The sequence below is a fragment of the Oreochromis aureus genome, linkage group 3 (genome assembly GCF_013358895.1).
Source record: "Oreochromis aureus strain Israel breed Guangdong linkage group 3, ZZ_aureus, whole genome shotgun sequence".
NCBI classification, from domain to species: Eukaryota; Metazoa; Chordata; class Actinopteri; order Cichliformes; family Cichlidae; genus Oreochromis; species Oreochromis aureus.
In genome coordinates, this window is record NC_052944.1 from 119,730,025 (window position 1) to 119,752,243 (window position 22,219).

At 40.3% G+C, this 22,219-nt stretch overlaps 1 protein-coding gene across 1 annotated transcript; it reads right to left on the reverse strand.

The window, feature by feature from the left end:
* Positions 1–18,613: 18,613 nt before the first annotated feature.
* On the reverse strand, positions 18,614–20,360 carry LOC120435173 (piggyBac transposable element-derived protein 3-like). The gene is made up of 3 exons (XM_039604212.1): positions 20,332–20,360; positions 18,682–19,927; positions 18,614–18,631 (listed from the first exon to the last, which is right to left on the reverse strand). Exons 1-3 carry the CDS (start codon positions 20,358–20,360, stop codon positions 18,614–18,616), a joined length of 1,293 nt encoding a protein of 430 aa, XP_039460146.1.
* Between the last annotated feature and the right edge of the window lie 1,859 nt (positions 20,361–22,219).

The window sequence follows — 22,219 nt, forward strand, 5'->3', positions numbered from 1 at the left end:
ACACTTTCTTACTGGCTTACAGGAACGCCACTCATGCAACAACTGGACACACACCTGCAATGCTCTTCATGGGACGGAATCTGAGATCACGTCTAGATTTGCTGAAACCAGACATTCGCAAGGATATCCAAGATAAACAGTCTTCCATGGTTGAAGCAACAAGAAACAAAACCAGATTCTTCAATGTTGGACAAAAAGTTCTCGCCAGGGACTACAGAGACCCAAGTCAGAAATGGCAGTCTGGCACGATTCTGTCACGGACCGGACCGCTGACGTACACTGTAAATGTTGGAGCCAACTTAGTCTGGCGTAGACATGTTGATCAGATTCTAGATGCGGAAAGTCACAGGGTTCCACAGCAACCTGAGAGCACATCTACACCTCAAGATTCAGAAGACTTTGCCCTCGCTTCACCACCTGAGGTTCAGGATTTACGTGAAACTACCAATGCTCAAACACCTGAACTTCCCACACAGAGCACTATGGAGTCTGACCAAACAGGCAGACGTTACCCTGAGAGAAATCGCAGAGCACCTCAGAGACTGAACTTATAGGTTTCAAGTTAATTTTGTAGGAAAGCAGTTCAAATGTTTAAGAGGAAACAACCTACCTCCATGTTGTAAATCAATGAATAGGTGTCATATTTCAGTTCAAGTTAAATTATTGGTTTACAGCATTTACCTGAAAATATTTTGATTGTTTGATACCTATTGTGTTCATCAAAGCTGGATGGGAGGAACTGTTATGTATTTAGTAAAATCAGTTTATAGTTTTGTGGTACTACTTTCTGTGCAAAATAGAGAACACCAAGTGTGGTGTATGTGCGCATTGATATGCCTGTGCTTTTCCTCAGAATGGTTATTAAAGTAAGTTACTAACAACCAAAAAGGCGTTGTTACTTTACCAGTTAAGTTATAAGAGAGAATATAACAGTTTCCTTCCACATACAGCTTTGCAAAAACTGCATAAAAAGCACTTGCAGCAACAAAAACATAATATTCCAGAAACACGCTTTGCCGATCCGATCAGCTGTTCATAACACTTCCCAGGTTGGAATAGACGTCAGCCCGAATTTTCGCATGTCCGCCATGACCTGCCCGAAACCGGAAGTGACATCATTTTCGCGAAAATGTAGTTTTTTTACCATCAGGGCCTCAGAGCCTATACTGGTGTTTTTAAAAGTTATCTTTGACTTTATGACTTTCTGTGTCGTTTCTGGGATGATTTGGACTCATATTGCACTGCTGGAAATAGTTTATTTTGATGCATATGCTGCTTTTTCGCAAATTTGCATTATAATATTTATTTTCGTTTTTCCTGCAGTATATAAAAATTGGTGTATTTCAAAAATAAAACTATGAAGACACTCAAAATAAATTTCCTGTGGTGGGAAACTAGTTTGTGCAACTTTTTTGTATTTACAGTTTTGAGGAATAAGCCTCTTACATTTCTCTAACTAGAAATATATGTTAAAAAAAAACAAAAATGATTTTCAATTTTTTTGTAGTTTATTGCACTTTTTGGCAATTTATGTAATTACTATGCACTTAATGCATACATATTATTAAAATTTGGGCTATAATGGTTGTATTGATGTATAGCAACTTGAAATGCTCCCAAAAATGGCACTACAGCATGTAAAAATATAATATAAGCTCTGGCGGACTTGGTTCTATGGTAGGTCTTAAAGGGTTAAACCTGCCTAATAACCAGTGTTGGGTAAGTTACTTTAAATTAGTAACTTAGTTACATTACTAGTTACTTCTATCAAAAGTAACTCAGTTACTTTCAGAGTAACTAGTTACTAGGGAAAGTAACTTTGGTTTTACTCAGAATTCTCTTGTTAATGTGTTGCTTCCGTAACTGGATACCCAGCAAGTTTGCCAGTCTTCTAGCTTGCTTACTTGGCACAAATGCATTGTGCCACCTACCAATAGAAAGAAAAAAATAATGTGCACATTTTCATGAGAGAAATCCCATGCCTGGACCGTTATTGACCGTCGCATGATTCTAGCCTGCTTTTTACATCCAACACAAAAACTGCAGTCGTTGTGCATTCGATTGTACTCAGAACTCGGAAATGTTGCCTTCTGAATAGGAAGATGTAGGTAACACCAGACTGCAGATGAGCTGCATACAGAGCTGGACTGGGACAAAAAAAATCGTCCCGGCCATTATAGGAAAAATCATAAAGCCTTTGAACGAAAATAAACACTGTTGTGACAGTGATGTACACAGTTTTGATGGTATATATGTATCAATCTATCAATTGTTTGTTGTAAGACTCAGATAATTATTTTTTTAAAAGCTAGACATTTTAAATGAGAATAAGAAAGAAGAGTATTTCCTTGTGCCCCCCTTTCCCTGTTAATGCCCTACATGGACCCCTGGGAACACTTTGCTAGACCCGCCCCTGCACAGTTACCAGCTGTCAGCTACATAGAAAAGGATCCTGGTGTTATTTGTCTCTCAGAAACAGTTCATAACTACCCTTCAACTCATTCATGTCACCTAAAAGGTAAACCTGTTTCTCCATCACCTGTTCAGCTCTGATGATTCAGTAAGGACATCTCCTGGTTTCATCTTCATGTTTCCCTCTCACCACATATCCAAACCGACATCATGACCAGCAGCTTTTACAGCTGTGGCTCCAGCAAACATCAGCTGATACTAGAAATTAGTATCAGTATCAGCAACAGCACCGCTTACAACCGCAAAGCTCTCCAGTGAGTAGTGCGGTACTCTGAATTGGAGGTGAGCTTCCCTCCCTCCAGGACATCTACAGGAAGCGGTGCCTGAGGAAAGCGGGGAGGATCATCAAGGACTCCAGTCACCCCAGCAATAAACTGTTCAGACTACTTCCATCAGGAAGGAGGTTCTGCAGCATCCGGTCCCGTACCAGCAGACTGAGAGACAGCTTTTTCCACCAGGCCATCAGACTGCTGAACACTTCATAGACACCTCACCTTCACTACTGGAACTTCAACATTATGCGCTCCACACTGTATATAAATGCCACTTGTTTTGCACAATATCCAACTACCAACCTCTGTATATTTTATATATTTATTTTATTTTTACTCTATTTAATTTGTAAAATATGTATACACTCACACACACACATATATACACACGTAGACATACATATTTAGTATACACATTCAGTCATATGCATCCACTCTTATATTGTACATATATTTATTCATATAATTCTCAGATTTAGCCATTCTTATATTTGCTTGTTTTTATATTATTGTACTTTGCACACCTCTGTTGCTTGTGAAGCTCGCACACAAGAATTTCACTCACATGTACTGTACCAGTGTACCTGCACATGTGATGTGAAAATAAAAGTGATTTGATTTGAAATTAATATTAAATAAATTCTAACAACAGCTGATCAAGCTTAAACGTGCTGCTGTTCATTAGTGCGACATCCGCTGGTTTCCTCTTTCTGGCGCAAAGTGGGCGATAAATAAACAAGAGAGAAAAGCCGATCAGCTGATCATTGATCAGGTTAATGATTTAAGTAAAAACAGGAGAGGGAGGGGAGAGAAGAAGAGGCAGCTTTGCAGCGTAAAGACAGAATAACTCCAGCTTTGTGTCTTTTTCATTGTAGCTGAAGTACGGGACAAACAGTTCCTTTTCAGCTCAATACGAAACGCGTAATATTTTCTCTGAATACAAGACGATTCTGTTTTTTACCGGACGGTTGGCAACTCTAATAATTAACCTATGAACAAAATAAAGTTCACCATCAGTAACATAGCACCCACCCAGCTGTATACAAACTCTGTCATGCTAGCTAGTGTCAGGAGTAGTAAAATATTATGCTGCTATTATTTGCTGCTATTTTTATGATCATTATTACTATTCCATTAATTATTAATATTGATATTGCACTTAGATGTTTAAACATATTGGCACCCAATTAAGCTTTTATTACAAGTCCAGTAAGAACCACTTTAAACTGTTGAGTTGAATCTATAAGCTTAAAATGTTTATAGGAAGATTACATTGCATTATTTGAAAAAGGCTAACCTCTGAAGATAATCTGAGCCTAAAAGTCTTCACGGGAAACTGCAGGTTTGCAGAGTGTGCAGGGCAGGAAGTGAAACTGAAAGCAGAGTCTAAGTGCAAGCTAAGAGCAGGTTATTTTATTATGCATTTATATCTTTGATTAAGCTTTGATTAAGCTTTAAGTAGTTGTATTAGATTGAAACATTTGTTTTATATATTTTACATATAAGTCAAGATCAGTACACACAGGATGGCCTTAGCCTGGGTGCCTAAGCTGAGGTCAATGAAAGTGCAGCGTGAGGAACACACCTGCACAGACATACACACACATACAGACACATATAGTTAGAGAGGTCAAATAAGGTGCAGAGCGAGGGCAACACAGCACATACACCCACACTAGTAGAGTCATTTAGTAGGTAAGAAGTTAAGATGTGTTTTGCTGTAATTGCAAAGTTTGGGTGTGTACGTGTTAGTCTGTTCCAGGAAGTACACCAGATGTTCCAGAGATAAGCGACAGCGAAGGCGAGCTGAGGGGAAGCACCTGGGTTCGAGCCGAAGACGATGTTCTTTTTAAACTGTGTCAAAAGTTAACTGAACAGTTGTGGTTTTGGATTGACGTAGGAGATCTTGAGTCTGCCTGGCAACAGAAGGGGGCTGTACTATCTTACCCCTATAAAACCTTTGTTCTGACTATTGTAAGACAGTCCAACACTGAATCTGTACAGTGTTGGCTCCACGCTGCGTGTATTCATTGAATCTTCGTCTAATTGCACCCGGCTGGATCAGTGGTCATTATTTTGTATTCCTCCTTCAATTTCTGAACCCTAACATCTGGGGGCTCGTCCGGTGGTTGAGGGGGATTTTGGAGGTGTAGACGGAGAGATCCGGGGTCCGTGGTGATTAGACGGGAAGATACGAGTCAGTGGTCGAAAGTGAGTGACAAGCCGGCTTATCCAAAGGTAAGGCACATACCTGTTGAATTTCCAAAGTGTGCCAGATTGGACATTACGAAATTAAAGTCTACTCACTGAAATTACTGGTGAATGTCTGTTTTGATTTTGGTGAAAATCTCAGGGGAATTGAAATTGAAATAAGGATAATGAAAGTGATAAAGTACAGTACTGAGGTTTTAAAGCGGTTGGACCGCTGAGAAAGTTAAAGCAGTTGGACTGCTGAGAGAGTTAAGGCAGTTGGACTGCCAAGCAGTTGGACTGCTAAGTGAACTTAGAGTGATAGGGAATTTAGTCATTGTGTGGGTTAAAGTCCTGTTGGTCATTTGGTCTACGTGTGATGGTCATTTTTGGGTGTAGATTGTTGTTTCAAATTATTCTAAATTACTTTAGGACGAGGAGTCTGGGACCCTTAAGAAGCGCACTTTTCTCCTTGGTAACGCTTGCGCCTGGGCAGGACGCTGACCCTTGACCTACCCTGAAGAGTAGGGATAGTACGGTCGACAGCCGGGAAGAACTTGGGAACCTTCGAAATTGCTAGGGGTTCAAGTCCCCTATTTGCGCTTGATTGGCTATGGGCAAATTGAGTTAGGGTTAGAAATCTGGACAGGACAGTCAGGGACTGGCCTGGTGAATTGAGCGCAAAAAGTCTGGGACTGATCGGTTGGACCGTTATGTTAAATTTATCGAAATTTGGTAGGAGCTAAAAGGCCTAAAATCTGTGCAGTTGTAATTATAAGACGTCTCTGTAATATAAAATATGAGATCTTTGGGTGAGAGGAGTCTTTGTGTCAGCAGTGCACTGCCGGATGTGCACTGACGGTGTGTGTGTGAGAATGCAAATGAGGAGCGGTGACGCGCATGGAGAGTGTTGCTTTCGGTTTCGAGTGTATTGAGCTTTATAACTATTGTTTGCAAATATTGCTAAATGCCGGTGACTGAGATGCTGGTTTTGTTCACTACAATTGTATAAATAGAGTTTGAATTCATTACTGTGGATGTATAGTAAGTGACCACTATATATCTTTCAGTAGTAACCTCTCTTGAGCAATAAATGCCGGTGTGTTTTAGTTTTTCTCCAGTTTATGTGTGTGCTGTGAGTAGTAGGTTTTGAGTGATTGGGCGTGATTTGTACCAAATAAGTAAATAGGTAATAATAACACTACGAAGGTTGATAGTAGAGTGAGTGAAAAACATGAGGTTTGGAAGAAAAGGCAGGGTGTGAGACGATTACTGAATGACCAAAGAGCTCTATTTAAAAGTGTGTGAGTGAAATAAAGGTGTATTGTTTTTAGATTAAGATTTAGTAGAATTAAAGAGGGTCTGTAGACTATAAATACAAAGAAAAAACAAAAGAGTTAGATTAGTTTGAAGAAACAGGAAATATGGCTCTGTGTGCCTGCTGTGTGGGAGGAAGTGGTGGTTGTGAGAGGAACTTTGCATGCCCATAAAAGGGAAACTCACTGTGACAAGTGTGCACCCAGAGAAGAGAGACAGACGAGTTAAACTCTTGGTAGATGAAGCAAATGGAGGTTTTAAGAAAAAGAAGTGAAAAGAAGATTAATTGAATGTTTTAGTGTGCCAATACAGGTAGACTTCTCTCAACATTGGAACCTTGAGTACAGCGGCATAACAATAGATTAACAGAATTGGGAGAAAATAAGCCAGTCTTTGGCTCGAAATTTTACAGCTTGATCTCTCACTTTGTCCCTAAAACTGAGAAGAAACTCAAAGGACAGTCAATCTCCTGATGAAGACCGGCAGAACATCGTGGATACTTTACAGCAGGCAAAAGACAGTGCCACTGATCCATTAACACTGATGACGACTGACGACCAGCAGAAGCATGTAAGAAAAGCAAAGCTGTAACATGTGCTGTGAATTACAGGCTGGGCAGTTGAACAGTGGGATAAAGAATTGTGGAAGAGCACTGGACATTGAGTGTCGTATTTGCCATGCTGGGACTTAACCTAAAAGAAAAGACTGTAAAGAAACAGAGAAGAAGACAACAGCTGAGTTGAGCCTGTGTTTGCTGGAGATTTGAAGGCCACACAGGACACTGTGAAGAAAAAGGACTAGTAGAAGGTGAAGCCGCACGAGTTCGACTGCGAGAATACAGGGTATAATTGGGTTGAAATTGAAGCCGGAACTCATGATTGTTTAGGGATGTCCACCACATCACAACAAAGAGGTAAACAATACAAAAGGTAAAAGTAATGAAAGAAAATAACTGACAACTATATTAATGAATAGAAAACACACATGCACAAATTGTTACATGTGAAATTATTTTTGGAGAGAAGCAGAAGTGAGATAGTTTGAATCCAGAACTCAGAGAAAAGATGCAATGAAGAAACAGCTTACACTTAGTGTATATTGACATGAATACATAAAAATGTAATGAAGAAAACAATGAAGGCATGCAAGGAAGAAAACAGCTTACACTGCATTTACATGACCACATAACGCAAGGAAGAACATGCTTACATACATGACATAAGTTGGTATTTGTGACCAGAGAGAGAGAAATGGGTCGTTTAGGCACCCGTGATAATAATGAAAATGTCTTAGTTTTGTTATTTTTAGGAGCAAAGCAGACCTGGACCAATTCTCCAGATGCAGCAGTCGGAAGAAAGTTGTAGGTTAACATTACTGGACATGTTCAGTAAGTTTCTGGTTGAATCGGTTACAGACGTCCGTTCCTGAACGTCACAAGCAAGCTCTGACTCGTGGCTGAAGACAAGGAATGCTGTTATTTAAGGTGGGAAATGAAAATTTGGGTTAGCAAGGATTTGGGGAAAAGAGTAAACTGACTGTTTAAGTGGAGAATTGTGAAGGAGTCTGAAAACTAAGGAAAAAAAGAAACATTTACACAATCATACACACAAACACAAAAGGCATTAACCTTAAGAAGACAAAGACAAGCTCATGAGGATTAATGCGTAGACATTGATCAAACCTGGCTAAGAACACAAACACATGCAATTTAATCAGCTTGCTAATTGTATGAGTGATAGAATGGTGTGAATGTTGAAGAAAATAGACTTGGATAAAATAGAGTTGTGGAATAACTCAAAAGAAGCTGTATGACAAGGGAGTGAGTGGTGACGAAGACACTTCCTGTGTGCGTGTGTGACTGAGACTTTCAGTTGAGGAAACAGAGCAGTGACTGAGGAGGATTATTGGGCGACAAATATAATGGTAAAGTAACAGGATAATTGATTACGGTGGTTAGGATTGTTCAGAGGTGCAGATTTGGACAGGAAATTTATAATTTAGTGATGATACATTGTTGTAAAGGGGGACCATTGTTGTGTGGAAAACGGTGCAGCTTTTGACGAGGTTTTCGGTGTGTTGAACGGGTGACATTTAAGATTGTTTAAGATTTTTGAGGTTGTTGTTTTTTTATTTTAATAGAGGGAGTTTTAATAAACATGGACATGTCTAAAAGGGCCCATAGTTTTTGTAACAGTGCACTTAAAAACCCTGTCAGGTGATTTTGTTTTGTACTTTGATGAGCTAATAATCAGCTCTCCTTTTTCCTCATTTTGTTCTAAGCAGGCCTGGAAGAGAGTGAACTAACAGCGCTGACGAAATTCTTGGGAGAATGAAAATAAGGTGGGCTTTACAGATTATAATTGGCTGAGGAGGAGACCTGATTGGCTGTGAGTCTCTGTCTAAAAGGATTGTAGCGATTCAATCCAGTCAAAAGCCTAAAGGACTATTTTCCTAAACAGGAAAACGAAATAACACAAATGATTGAGCTCATTTTGCTGATGTGGAGCATCTAATGATTCGCGCAGAAGGCTGCGGTATCAGCAAAAAATATTTTGTGTGAATGTGTGTGACTGGACCGAAGAGGGTATGAATAGATGTGGACATGTGGACAATATATGTGCATGAATGTGGACAGACGGGTTGTCATGCCAGAAGGACAAAGGGGATGGTTTCTTCTGTTTGTCTTGCTTTTGTCATAAGCAGGACGAGTGGAAGACTTAATTCTGGGGATGCTGATTTTTGAGTTGCTTTGAGAAAATTTCTGTTTTACTGACTTGGGGTTAGATTATGTTAATACATTATAAAATGCTAAATGCTAAAAGGGAAACATTTTTTGATGTAACTCAAGTTACCATTAACTGAGGTAACACATGATTAATAACTGTTCTGTTTTAAGTTTATTTTTGTTATAACGCAGATTGGATCATAAAGGGGGAGTTGGTTATGAAATGTAAAGTACAGGTTTTGTTTCCAGGAATTTCCAAGGATCCAGATTTCGAAGGAGCAAGGAGTTGAGGAGATGTGTCATGATGATTAAATTGATTTTATTACTTAAACACAGGTTTTCAGGGCCGGAGAAAAATACCTGAGAGGAGGATGGCTGAAGTGTTTGGAGAGATGATATGACTAACCTTTTTTCCCTTTTAATTTGTTAAGCCCGGGTGACGCATTTTGAGTTTTATTTGGACACACATGTGAAGTCCAAATAAAAAGGGGGATTGAAATGGGTTTTAGGATGATTTTATAATTATTGTTTTTTTTGATAATTTAGATATGGTAAAACTGAGGCAGAAATTGTTAATTCTAAAGAAAGGATTAAAATAAACTGAATTCGGTTTAGAAGATAAATTGCTGGTGTTCATAAGAAGTTGTACACCAAACTTAAAGGGAAACTGTGGGAATAATAATAATAACGGGGAAGATGAGTGAATATTTTAAGAGTAGAAAATGTTTGATTTCTTTTGATTTTTAGAATAAGTTGTTATAATGTAGGCGTTAGAAACAGATATTAAATAGATTTATTTCTAGGGTAGAGGAGAGCTTTTTATGAGGATGTTAAAGTTGTCACTGACCCAAAGGAATAGCATTGAAGATTATATACATAGAAATGATTTCATACACATTGCATTCTGTGCCTTTAAAGGAGTTGTGGCTCAGAAAGTCGTCTCTTGAGGGTTAAAAACTTTTGGTTAGCGCTATGATTAGCCAATCTACTGTGAGGATGATATGAGTTATTGAAGGATTGCACACGCTTACGGACATATGGAGTTCTTAACACACATGACAGTATTGATTTGAGGCCAAGGGCCTGAAATTCCTTTAGCTTTTATCTGAATTTGAGTTGGCCCACTAACAAGTGACAGAAAAGAGGGACTGAATAGGAGTTTGCTCGTAACTAAACTGGGTGACATGTAAAAGATTGAGATAACACATGCAGCCCCACATGAGTCTTATTATATGAATGCAGTTACAGAATATTGAATGCTTGTTGAAGTGCCCAAGTTTTTTGTTTAAAACAGAAGCAAAGGGAGAAAGCTTATATATTTTTGGTTAAGTCTGATAAAGTATAAATTAGAATGTATCATTACATTAAGAGCAGCAAAATGGAATAAAATGTTATACCAAGAATCGTCTGTGAAGGTTCTCAGTCAACCAGGTCATTGTAGTCTAAGGAGCTTGGAAAGAAAAGCGTCAGGACTTCTTTGAGTTGCTTGAAGACGTTTCACCTCTCATCCGAGAAGCTTCTTCAGTTCTAAGGGTCAAATGGTGGAGAGTCAGGACCCCCTGATGATCCTCTACCTAATCACATGAGCCGAGGTGTGAAAGTGGGTGTGGGTCCTAATCAGCCAGAGTTTCGGGTGAGCTCATTGTGAAACCTGGCCCCACCCTATCATGTGATTTCCTGAGGTCAGATGGCCCAGGATGCGAGTGGGCGTTAAGGCGTCTGGGAAGGGATCTCAAAACTGGATTATAGATGGCAGACAATTGGTGTCGTAAACCACCGCCTCTGTTCAAAGATGGTCGCTCACAGTGGACGTAAATGGCTTCTTTCACTCCTCTTTCAAACCATCTGTCCTCTCTGTCCAAAATGTGAACGTTGGCATCCTCGAAAGAGTGACCTTTGTCCTTTAGATGCAGATGAACTGCTGAGTCTTGTCCCGTGGAGGTGGCTCTTCTATGTTGTGCCATGCGCTTGTGAAGTGGCTGTTTGGTTTCTCCGATGTAGAGGTCTGGGCATTCCTCGCTGCACTGTACAGCATACACCACATTGTTCAGTTTGTGTTTAGGAGTTTTGTCTTTCGGGTGAACCAGTTTCTGTCTGAGTGTGTTGCTGGGTCTGAAGTACACTGGTATGTCGTGTTTGGAGAAAACTCTCCTGAGTTTCTCTGATACACCGGCTACATAGGGGATGACAATGTTGTTGCGTCTGTCTTTCTTATCCTCCCTCGCTGGTGTCTGATCTTCTTTTCTGTGCATCTTTGCTGACTTTATAAACGCCCAATTAGGATAGCCACATGTTTTAAGTGCTTCCTTTACATGTGTGTGTTCCTTCTTTTTCCCTTCAGGCTTAGAGGGAACATGTTCTGCTCGGTGGTGTAGGGTCCTAATTACTCCAAGTTTGTGTTCCAGAGGGTGATGTGAGTCAAAGAGGAGGTACTGGTCTGTGTGTGTGGGCTTCCGGTACACTTCAATGTTGAGGTTGCCATTTTCTTCAATGTGCACAGCGCAGTCCAGGAAAGGCAAGCAGTTGTCCTTTGTGTCTTCCCTGGTGAACTTGATGTTTTTGTCCACGGCGTTGATGTGCGCAGTGAAGGATTCCACTTCTTGTGTTTTGATTTTGACCCAGGTGTCGTCTACATATCTGTACCAGTGGCTGGGTACTCTCCCTTTAAAAGAGCCAAGAGCCTTCCTTTCCACTTCCTCCATGTAAAGGTTGGCTACAATAGGTGACACGGGAGAGCCCATGGCACAGCCATGTTTTTGTCTGTAGAAACCTTCGTTGTATTTGAAATATGTAGTGGTGAGGCAGAGGTCTAACAGTGTGCAAATCTGATCGGGTGTGAAGTTGGTCCTGTCCTCCAAGGCGCTGTCTTCTTGTAGTCGTTTTCTGACAGTCTCCACTGCCTCCGTAGTGGGTATGCAAGTGAAGAGGGAGACGACATCAAAGGACACCATGGTTTCATCTGGATCCAGGGTAAGTTTCTGGACCTTATCAGTGAAGTCGGTGGAGTTCTTGATGTGGTGTGGAGTGTTCCCCACCAGAGGTGCAAGGATGGTAGCAAGGTGTTTCGAGATGTTGTAGGTGGCTGAATTTATGCTACTGACAATGGGTCTGAGAGGGATACCTTCCTTGTGGATCTTGGGAAGTCCGTAGATGCAGGGTATGGCATCTCCTGGGTAAAGGCGGTGATATGTAAGGCGGTTGATGATTTTGTCCCTTTCAAGGTCTTGAAAGCAAGTTATAACTTTCTTTTTGTAGCTGACAAATCAGACACACCAGATGTTCCAGAGATAAGCGACAGCGAAGGCGAGCTGAGGGGAAGCACCTGGGTTCGAGCCGAAGACGATGTTCTTTTTAAACTGTGTCAAAAGTTAACTGAACAGTTGTGGTTTTGGATTGACGTAGGAGATCTTGAGTCTGCCTGGCAACAGAAGGGGGCTGTACTATCTTACCCCTATAAAACCTTTGTTCTGACTATTGTAAGACAGTCCAACACTGAATCTGTACAGTGTTGGCTCCACGCTGCGTGTATTCATTGAATCTTCGTCTAATTGCACCCGGCCGGATCAGTGGTCATTATTTTGTATTCCTCCTTCAATTTCTGAACCCTAACACTAGTACGCAGTACGAGTTATTGTAACTGACTGTAAAAAGTCAGCACAACGAAAATAAACTCCATCTAAACTTGGTTTATATCTGACCCAGATAGACTGCAGGTCATAATTTCTTACCTGAACTTCAGTTCACCTGACACTCGGACCGGCGGCCGCTCCTCTTGCCTCCCTTTTCCTTCATCCACCTGCTGGCTTCCACCACTTGCTAATGTTATTGAATCTGTGGAAGCTCCGCGATAGCCACCACACGAAGTAACGAATAACGAGCCTATCTAAATCCCAGTAACGAGTAACGCGTTCCTGGTTTTGGCATAATAACTAGTTACCGTGCTCGTTACCACAAAAATAACGTAGTTACTGTAACGCGTTGCTTAATAACGCGTTAGTCCCAACACTGTTAATAACACAAACACACAGGCAATGAAAATCAGCTTGTTATCTCTCATCAGTGTTAAAATACTGTCAATTTAGCAGACACTTGTTATCAAATGCTGAATTTATCCAATGCTGACAATTAACTCTCTAGGTTGCAGGACAACAGTTTAACTTTTGTGGGAAAAAAAAAAGATTCTGGTTTGACCAACCAGTGATCAGACAATAAATTTAGTTGTTAATATAGTGAATTGGGAGATGCTTTCTACCTGACTGATGCAGCACAAGTAATTTACTGTATGAGGGAAATTCTATTTTTGTGATAATATTTTGAACATGCATTTCTGTTGTCCTGTCAACTTAGTGGGTTAATAACTGATATGCAAATTAGTTGATGGTTCTTAGATTAATGAAAGGTGATTGAATGCTAGCACAAGTGAAGGGGATGTGTTGGAGTTTGTTAGAGTGGAGACTCTAAAACACCGAGTTTCCTGTTTTGATGTGCAAGTGAATCCTGTACCCAGATACACAGCTCTGAATACATAAAAACAAACATCTTTGGTGAAGTGCATGACAACGTCACATGTTTTATGATGACGGCAAAAGAGAAAAACTGAATAAGATGGGTCTGTGACTTAAATGAGTGAAAAGCACAGACATGGGGATTAAACTCATATCTAATAAGACATTAGGGTTATGTTGTGTGTTGTGTGGCTGATGGATGGTGTGGAATTACTCTAGCTGATGATTTTTCTTTTGTTGTGGAGTTGAGCCTGCCAATTAGTATGATGGTATGATTTACCCTCCTGAGATGAAGAGCATGTGTCATGACTTAACAAGGCCTTTTTATTTTGATACTTTCACAGTGCACTGAAAGTTTTGTTTGATGATCTCTGTTTGAGCAGATCTGCACGATTACAACAGAAGCACTATACGACACATCGTCAAGAAAATTGTTACAAGTGAGTTTCTCCACATTAAAATGGGCTCGGGAGAAAGTCACTTATCTGGGGCAATTAGAAAGTAAGTTCCTGTCCAAAAGGATTCAGCGAGGTAATCCGATCTAAAGTTCTTTTTCTTTTTGAAATGACGTCATTTTGCTGAGAGTGAAAAGGAAATGTGACGATAGGTTCCACTATCAGGAAAGGAAGAAAGAATGAATGCATGAATGAATGAGTGAGAGAAAATAAAACTGACTGACTGGTAAAAGCTGACAGAAGCTGACAGACTGACTGACATCACTGTGCGAAGTTAACCCCCACCTGACACAGGTGCAGATAAATCTATGTGTGTTTCTTTTTACAGGAGCAGAAAGATGACAGCAACATTTGAGGTTGCGTGCCGATTTAACCTTTTAGATGACACTTTCTGTGTCCGAGAATCTACCAGGGGGTGTTATTCACTACCTTGAGTTGCTCACAGAGGAAACTGTGACAAAGTGTGTATACATCTGCGCAGCGCTAACATTTGCATTTTCTTCTCTACAGCAATACAGTTCTTCATGTGATTTGATCATGTGATTTATACCAGGACAGCTGGTTGATGTTTTTTTACTACAGGATTTCTGGGTTGATGTATGAAGAAACCTGTGCTTACAAGTTATGAGTGGTGATGCTGTTACACTGTGTTGTTGAGAAAATGTTCAAGGTTACTTTGATGATGTGAATAACATGTGAGAAATTTCCTATGTTGAAACTAGTGTCACTTCTTTCCACAGCTATGGATGGCTAACTTTATGGTCTATTTATAGGACCTCTGGAACCTGTCAACTTGTGCCTGACCACCAGGATTGTCCATGTGTGTTGCTAATGTTTGTTTTTTCTAAGAGTGCATTTAGAGGATTCAGCAGAAACAGACAAGTGACATGAGAAAGCAAATAAGAGACACAGTGTTTATAGAATAGTTGAATATGGGGCTCATTAGCTGGCCACTATTGAGCTCATAGTGATAAAATGGGTGGAGTGACTTTGCTTAAGGGAAGTCACCGATTACATTAATGTTAACTGAGTACATGGGTTGATCCATGTCTTGGACGACTTATGACAATAATTGTAGTTTACTGATTTGAGAAAACCTGCACATGATACTTGTCTTGCTGATGCTGAATGCTTTATTACTCTTATGATACAATTGTTTATAAGTGTAAAGTTTGATTTAACTTCCAGATCTTGTTTCCAGGCCATGATGGTGTGTATGCAGGCTCCTGGCGGAGCCAGGGGTACTACTAATAAGATGGCACCTGTTCAAGATGGCGGCCAACCAAACCGGTTTGAGAACCGGTTTGACCGGTTTCGTGCATGTGTATGCGCGTTCAGGTGTGCTGGGGGGTCATGCGAGTTCATGTGTGGAAACACACAGGGGTTAAAGAGGTTATATGAGTTTATAGGTTTATATGAGTTCATGTGTTTTTGACTGGTTTTTAATTTAAACAAACCATAGGGTTTTTAATTAAACTATTTTTATCACTTTGGTATGTCTCAACATTCAGTTATGCAGACATATGTGTCCTTAAGAGCACTTCTTTGTTTTGCGGGCGGTGTGGAAGGCGTTTTGCTTAGCAGTGCACATTAACAAAGCGGGGATGCTTTTTATTTACATCTAGTCAAAAGTGGTACTAATTGTGTTTTAACCACACTAATTTTATCATTCTGACAATGTCCCAGCAGCACACAGCGATGCAACCATTTTATTTTAAAAACGGGACAAATGCGAATTTCTTCTGAATGGGTAATGTCAGCCTGTTCACAAGCGTTTCATTTAATAAAACCACTAGTTTTAATTTAACTAGTTTTACGCATCTACTGGGGTTTCTTTCAAAGGTTGATGCGATCATTTTATTTAAAAATCGGGATTTCGGAATGTTGAACTAAGCGGGAGACAGAGCCAGCTAGTTTTTAACACAGTAAATGGTCACAAATAACATTCAGTCCCTTTAGAAAATAAATGCTATAAGCAGGCAGTATCGCTCTTTTCAAACTAATTGTGTTTTAATCACACTCATTTTGTGATTCTGATGTCACAGCATGGTGCGATGCATGCCTTTTATTTTAAAAACGGCACAAGTGGGAATTTCTTCTGTATGGGTAATTTCAACCTGTTCACAAGCGTTTCATTTAATCAAACCACTAGTTTTTAATCTAATTAGTTTTACGCATGTACTGGGTTTCTTTCACGGATTGATGCGATCATTTTATTTAAAAATCGGGATTTCGGAATATTGATCCAAGAGGGAGAGAGGGCCAGCTAGTTTTTCAACACAGTAAATGGTCACAAATAACATTCAGCCCCTTTAGAAAATGAATGCTATAGGCCTACTTCTCCCCCAAAAGCAACCAGTATCGCTCTTTTCAAACTAATCCTGTTTTAACCACACTAATTTTATGATTCTGATGTCACAGCATGCAGCGATGCATGCCTTTTATTTTAAAAACGGATCAAACGGGCATTTCTTCCGTAAGGGGTTTCATGGTTTCAGAGTAGTTTTTAACACAACAGATGGTCGCAAATAACATTCAGCCTTTAGAAAATAAACGCTGCAGTGATACTTCTAAACAGCCGGTTAATTGTTTGAAATTTTTCAGGATTGCAAAAGCCCACTGCGGGTATCATTTAATTGTTGTGATTCCTTAGGAAAAGGTAAAAGCCGACAGGTGTACCGGTCGGGTGGGGACCCCGCCTATTGTCTGAAGTATCGGTTCATTTGTAATTCCTTAGGAAAAGGTAAAAGTCCCGCAGATGTACCAGTCATGCAAGTTCTCGCCTATTTTCTGAAGTAGCCAGCAACAGCGGACCCTTAGGCCTATCTTGGTCAGTTACACGGGAGCTCCCCAACTGCGTGCCCCACCCTCATTGTTTTAAACTTGTACAGCAAGGTGATGCCCTGCAGGTGTATCGCCCCCCAGACTTATCGGCACCCCAGCTACTGTTTTGGAAGCACCGGTCCTATATGAAGAGTTCCTCAGAGCCTGAGACCCTCGCCATTTCGGCGTCAGGACCAGCGCCAGTGCAGACCATTTTCTACCCACACAGAGCGTTTCTGACCAGCCGGCGTTGCTTATGCATAAGAGAAAAGCGACAATACAACGCGGTTCTCTGCTCCAAGACATCCGCGGTCCTTTCACACGGTAAGGATGTGTGTTATAGCCAGCGCTTCATAAATGTCTGTCTGGCAGCGCAGATTATTTAAACTGTTTTTAAAACGTGACTCATTTGTTGTCCAAAAAACATTTCCTCTAAATTTGCAAAGTTACTGATTTAAAAATATATATTTTCGAATTTTTAGTTGGATGTCAAACATATGATAGACTCTTGAGCATATTTGTATAGCAAAATTCACAGTGGTATAACCATAAAAGATTGTGCACCAATGCACTCTAATGCAAGCCTTTAAACTGTAAGCTGATAAGTGCATGAAGTATACCTCAATAGCTGAAAAGAGTCTGCATCCATAATTTGTGGATCTATTGATTTGTTTTTAACCCGTTTGTGCCCAGATTTTTTTCAGAGTTGTAAGGCATATCATTTTATCAGTTGAGTCCCTCTGAATCATGTTATGTATTTATTTTTTCCATTTTGTACTTTTTTTTTGAAAAATAGCATTTTTATGACTGGCAACAATTGTTGCCAGTAGTCACACAACTTGTCACTAGGTCAAATGTCACCTAATAATAATAATAGAGAAGTAATAATAATAATATAATAAGAACAAAATAATAATATAGTCATAATAAATAATAACAAAAAGGTGGAGCCTCAGGTTCCCCTGTATAAAATTCAAAACATCAAACAATTTGAACTGATTTCTTTATTCTCAATTTTTTATACTCAAAAACTCAACAAACATTTTTTTCTTAGAACCTCTAAAACATATATACATATATAACATATTTCTTCCCATACATTCCATCATCTTTCATGCATGTTCTACTCAGTGTGGTACTTCTTGAAGCACTCCACATGTAGTGGCACATCACACTTTCCACACGCAAATGATGTGCGTCCGCCGCAGTTCTTGCATCGCTTGTACCTGCTACCAGTGTTGCAGGGCCAGTGGTTCAAATTATCAAACCTGGTGGCATCAGTTATCGCCACCGCCATTGAAGATCTTCTGCCCTGCCTACTTGGCTTTGTTCCATGGCGCAGGAGGAGGGTCTGGGCTACCAGCCTCTGGAAGGAGAGGAGATCCTTCTCCCGCTTTTCCAGGACCTAAATGAATGACAAAACAAGCATGATAGATGCATGAATGTGCATCGTTTCATCCTTTCTACAACGTCATGCCCCATATGTAGAATGTTCTGTAAAAGCAATATCACACTTGAGTTTGTGATGTTGGTCTGGATATCATCACTGTTGCTCTTGTCGACCGAAGAGCACTAGCGATGACCTCGAGTCAAACATCACCAACTCGATTGTGATATCACTAAATAACATACAGCCTTGTGTACCTGTAATAGCACCAGCTGTTCACCATGGCACTGTTCAGGGCCCATCTGAAGCATGGCCACCACCACTTCTTGGACCGGATGTTGACTCTGTAGCGGCTGACAAACTGGTCATGCAGGTCCACTCCTCCCATGTGTGTGTTGTAGTCCTGGATACACTTGGGCTGTCTGACCTTGTCCATAGTCCGCTTCTGTTTATTCCATCTCTTCGCCTCAGTTTCGGTGAACTCCCTCTCCATGTTCGACACCACGGTGACCACGCTGTTGTCATTCCACCTTACAATCAGCTTCTCTGCCTCAACCAGATACTCAGCATCTCCTCTGGGTGTCTTCTTGAAGGTCTGGGGTGCTGTGAAGGGAACGTTATGGAGCTGAGTTTGTCGCATCGTGCCACAGCTGCCATAGCCTCTCAGGGTCATCTCATCCACCAGGGACAGGGTTGTGAAGAGGTTGTCGTGGTAAAACTTGACTCCAGGTGGCACTTCAGCTTTCTCTGCCAGGCCAAGAACCACACTTGGACCCTGACCAAGTCCAGTTTCCACCAGATGTGTGTGGCTTCCTACATATGGCTCCATCTGATGGACAAACCCGGAGGAGGATGCTAAGCTCCATATTTTATACCCAAAACGAACAGGCTTCCCTCTAATAAACTGTTTGCACCCATGCCTTCCAAAATACTCAATCATCATCTCATCTACTGCCACATGTTCTGCTATCGGGATTGCGTTGTTGATGTCATTTAGATGCTTAAAAAGGGGACGCACCTTGAAGAACGGGTCAGCTGTGATCTTCATGTTGTCTACTAAATGAACAGAAGACATAATTTCATCAAACCTGTTCCTCCGCATGGCATCTTTTACAGCATTGTTGCTGACATCACAATCGTCTGACCAGAGAAGACGCCGCCTTGGGACTGTGTTGTATCCACTGATCAACAGAATACCGTAGAATGTAAGAAGTTCATCCTCAGTCAGGTTGAGCGTTTTCCCTTTTTGTTCAGCGTAGAGATTGGACATTTCCAGTGTGACATCTCTGAGGGACTTGGGATAAAATGTGAGGAAGATATCCACTGGATCATCTGATGTGAAGCCAGGATCATGTTCTTTGGGGACATAGCGAGGGATCTGATATTTTTTGTTGGCTTGTGCTGGTGCTTTGGCCGCAATTTTGATTTTTTTGAATTTCCTGTCTTGGTTCTTAGTTTTGTGGAGCATGGGCCCAACAATCTGACTGGTCACCTTTTCATTTGTGCCACTGACCTTTCTAGTCTCTGTCTGACTCACTGAGGATGAGCACCCAGGATCATCATCGGGGGGATTTGGCAGCTGCATGTCCGAATTAGGTAGAAAGCCTTCACCTTTGAGTATTCTTGATGGGAGGCGGTTATGGTCACCAGTGGCCTCATCATCAGATTGGTCACTGTCACAGTCTGTGTCATGTGCGTGCATTTCTGACTCAGGCACAACTGTGATGTCCGCCACAGTTTCAGAGTCCTGCAGCATGGCCAGGATCTCTGCTACGGTGTACCTAAGGAAAGGACAACATACATGTTAGCTAGCAAGTTTAATTTTAGCTAGCAAGAAAATGATGTATGGTAATGTATAAAATCCTATACACAGAGGCCTTGAATACCTGTGAATTTATTTAGCTAGGAATTATTCTAAAAGGACTAAAATGAGCCATTGTACATCATTCTACAATTTTAAAATAAGTAAATTAGGAGCAATCCTGCAGACAGTGTTTTCCTTTAGTTAGCGACATGCTATGTGCCCACTGGCAACTTTTGTTGCCACTCACAGAAAATAAGCCCATGAACAAAAAAATATTTATCCTAGGTACAATTTTTTTGGGAGGGTTACTCTAGAGACTTGAATGATTAAATAATTATAAATATGTTTGGGGGAAAGTCATAAGAAATTTATGAAAATTACCTCTTTCCAGGATGATTTGCATCCGCCATGTCTTCAGCCAGAAAGAGCGGGAAGCAGATGATGTCATGCGATAGGAAGCACTTGGAAACGATTTTTTAAAAATCAAAACCTTTGTCTAAGTTGTCTACTAGCATATAAGTGGAAAAAGTTGCATTAGTACCTTTGAGATTTTTTATTGTGAGTCGAAAATGACAGTGATAAACTTTGGCAACAATTGTTGCCAGTGGGGCAAAACGGGTTAATGTGGCACTTTTTTCAGGAACTGCAGATGATGAAATCCTCTTTATTTGAGAAAGTGTCCCTAAGCTACTGCGGTTCATACTTACTGAGTTCCTCAGCTACTTCTTTACTATGTCAGTAAACTTTTTGAACAAGGCAGGTATCATAGATTTAAAGACACATCTTAATTGAAGCAAAGGCAAAAGTTGGAATGAATTATATGTGGTTGTTCATATTAAAGCCATCAAAGAGTGAAAATCCAAAAAGCTGCTGCAATCCTTTGTATTAATGATCTCTCTTTCTCCCTCTCTCTCTGTGTTGTTGTTCTTGTGTGCGTGTGTGTGTGTGTGTGAGAGAGTGCGTGTGTGTGCGTGTGTGTGCGTGTGAGTGCGTGCGTGCGTGCTCGCAGAAGCAGACAGGAGCTTTTTTTTTTTTTGAATGCATCTCCAATCAGCTTTTTTTTTTTTTTTTTTTTTTTTTTTTTGTAACAAGAAGTGTAACTCATACATTGCAATAAATGCATTCTGCTACATCTGCTAACGAGAGAACATGTTTTTTCATCATAAAGACTGTGATATGAAGCATTGTTAAGGTGTCACCTCAGTAATGCTGCTGAGGGAAACAAGTATTGACTCATTTCTTTTTAAATACATGACTTAAAAAAACTAAAATCTAATTTCAGGGGTTTATTGTAAGTTTACAGAATATAACAGCTGGAAAGACGATGAGTTTTACTTCTCACTGTCCGTGTTATGTTTTAGTATCCATTATCATGTATGCTACTTTGCTCTGTGGACTGTAAAATGTTTCATTGTATTCATGAAATAAACCAGACTTTCAATGCCTGAATCTTTTACCGTTTTTCTGCTTTTGTTCACCCCAAGTTGACAAAACCCGCAGACATCCTGAGTTTACTCACTAAAATGTGGAGCAATCTCAGTGTATTTAGCTGCTTTTACCCTAAACACAATCAGCTGACTGAGAGAAATGTCTGTAGTCCTCACTTTGGTCATTATGAATGTTGAAGGAGATTTGTTCCATAGACACCTTATTTCCTACACTTAATCCAACACTACTATGTTATATTTAAACCCAGATTCCTTTTATAGATTGCAGTGAAATTTGTTAAGCCATTGCTTAATGGGACAGATGTACAAGTTGCTCTTTACTAGCACTTTGTAGATAAGTTTGTTGCTGGACAATAAAGCTAGCAGTCTCACATTCTCTTTAGATTTTAGAAGTTTTGTGTGTAATGGTTTAGTCTCGCACACCTTACCCTTTTCTTCCCAGTATCACAACAGTATGACTCTCAAAGTGCGGCTCAGTAAACAAACAAGGACTCTGAATTCAGAACAGAAAGATACAGTTGGAAGATTAATGATTGCTTTTTTTTTTTTGTTTGTTTGTTTGTTTGTTTTTTTATGATGCGTAGTAAACTACCCCCTCTTCTTCTTCTCTGTGTTGATGTTGTTCTTGTGTGTGCGTGAATGCCTTAGAAGTCAAAGTATACATTAGCCATACTTACAAAAAACATTTTTTAATTTCATTTAGAAGTGAGATTCTAAGTTGTAAGAAGAAATCTTATGCTCAGCCAGGAGTATGTTTCCCCACTTTTACAATGCTAAGATGTCAAATCTGTGATCCAACAGATGGTTTGTCGCATGCGGGC

Bases quoted from the DNA above. Each gene is read 5' to 3' on its own strand.
- LOC120435173 (XM_039604212.1), bottom strand. From the start codon at position 20,360: ATGGCGGATGCAAATCATCCTGGAAAGAG. The intron at 19,928-20,331 runs GTAATTTTCATA...TCCTTTCCTTAG, and splicing joins GCAAATCATCCTGGAAAGAG to GTACACCGTAGCAGAGATCC.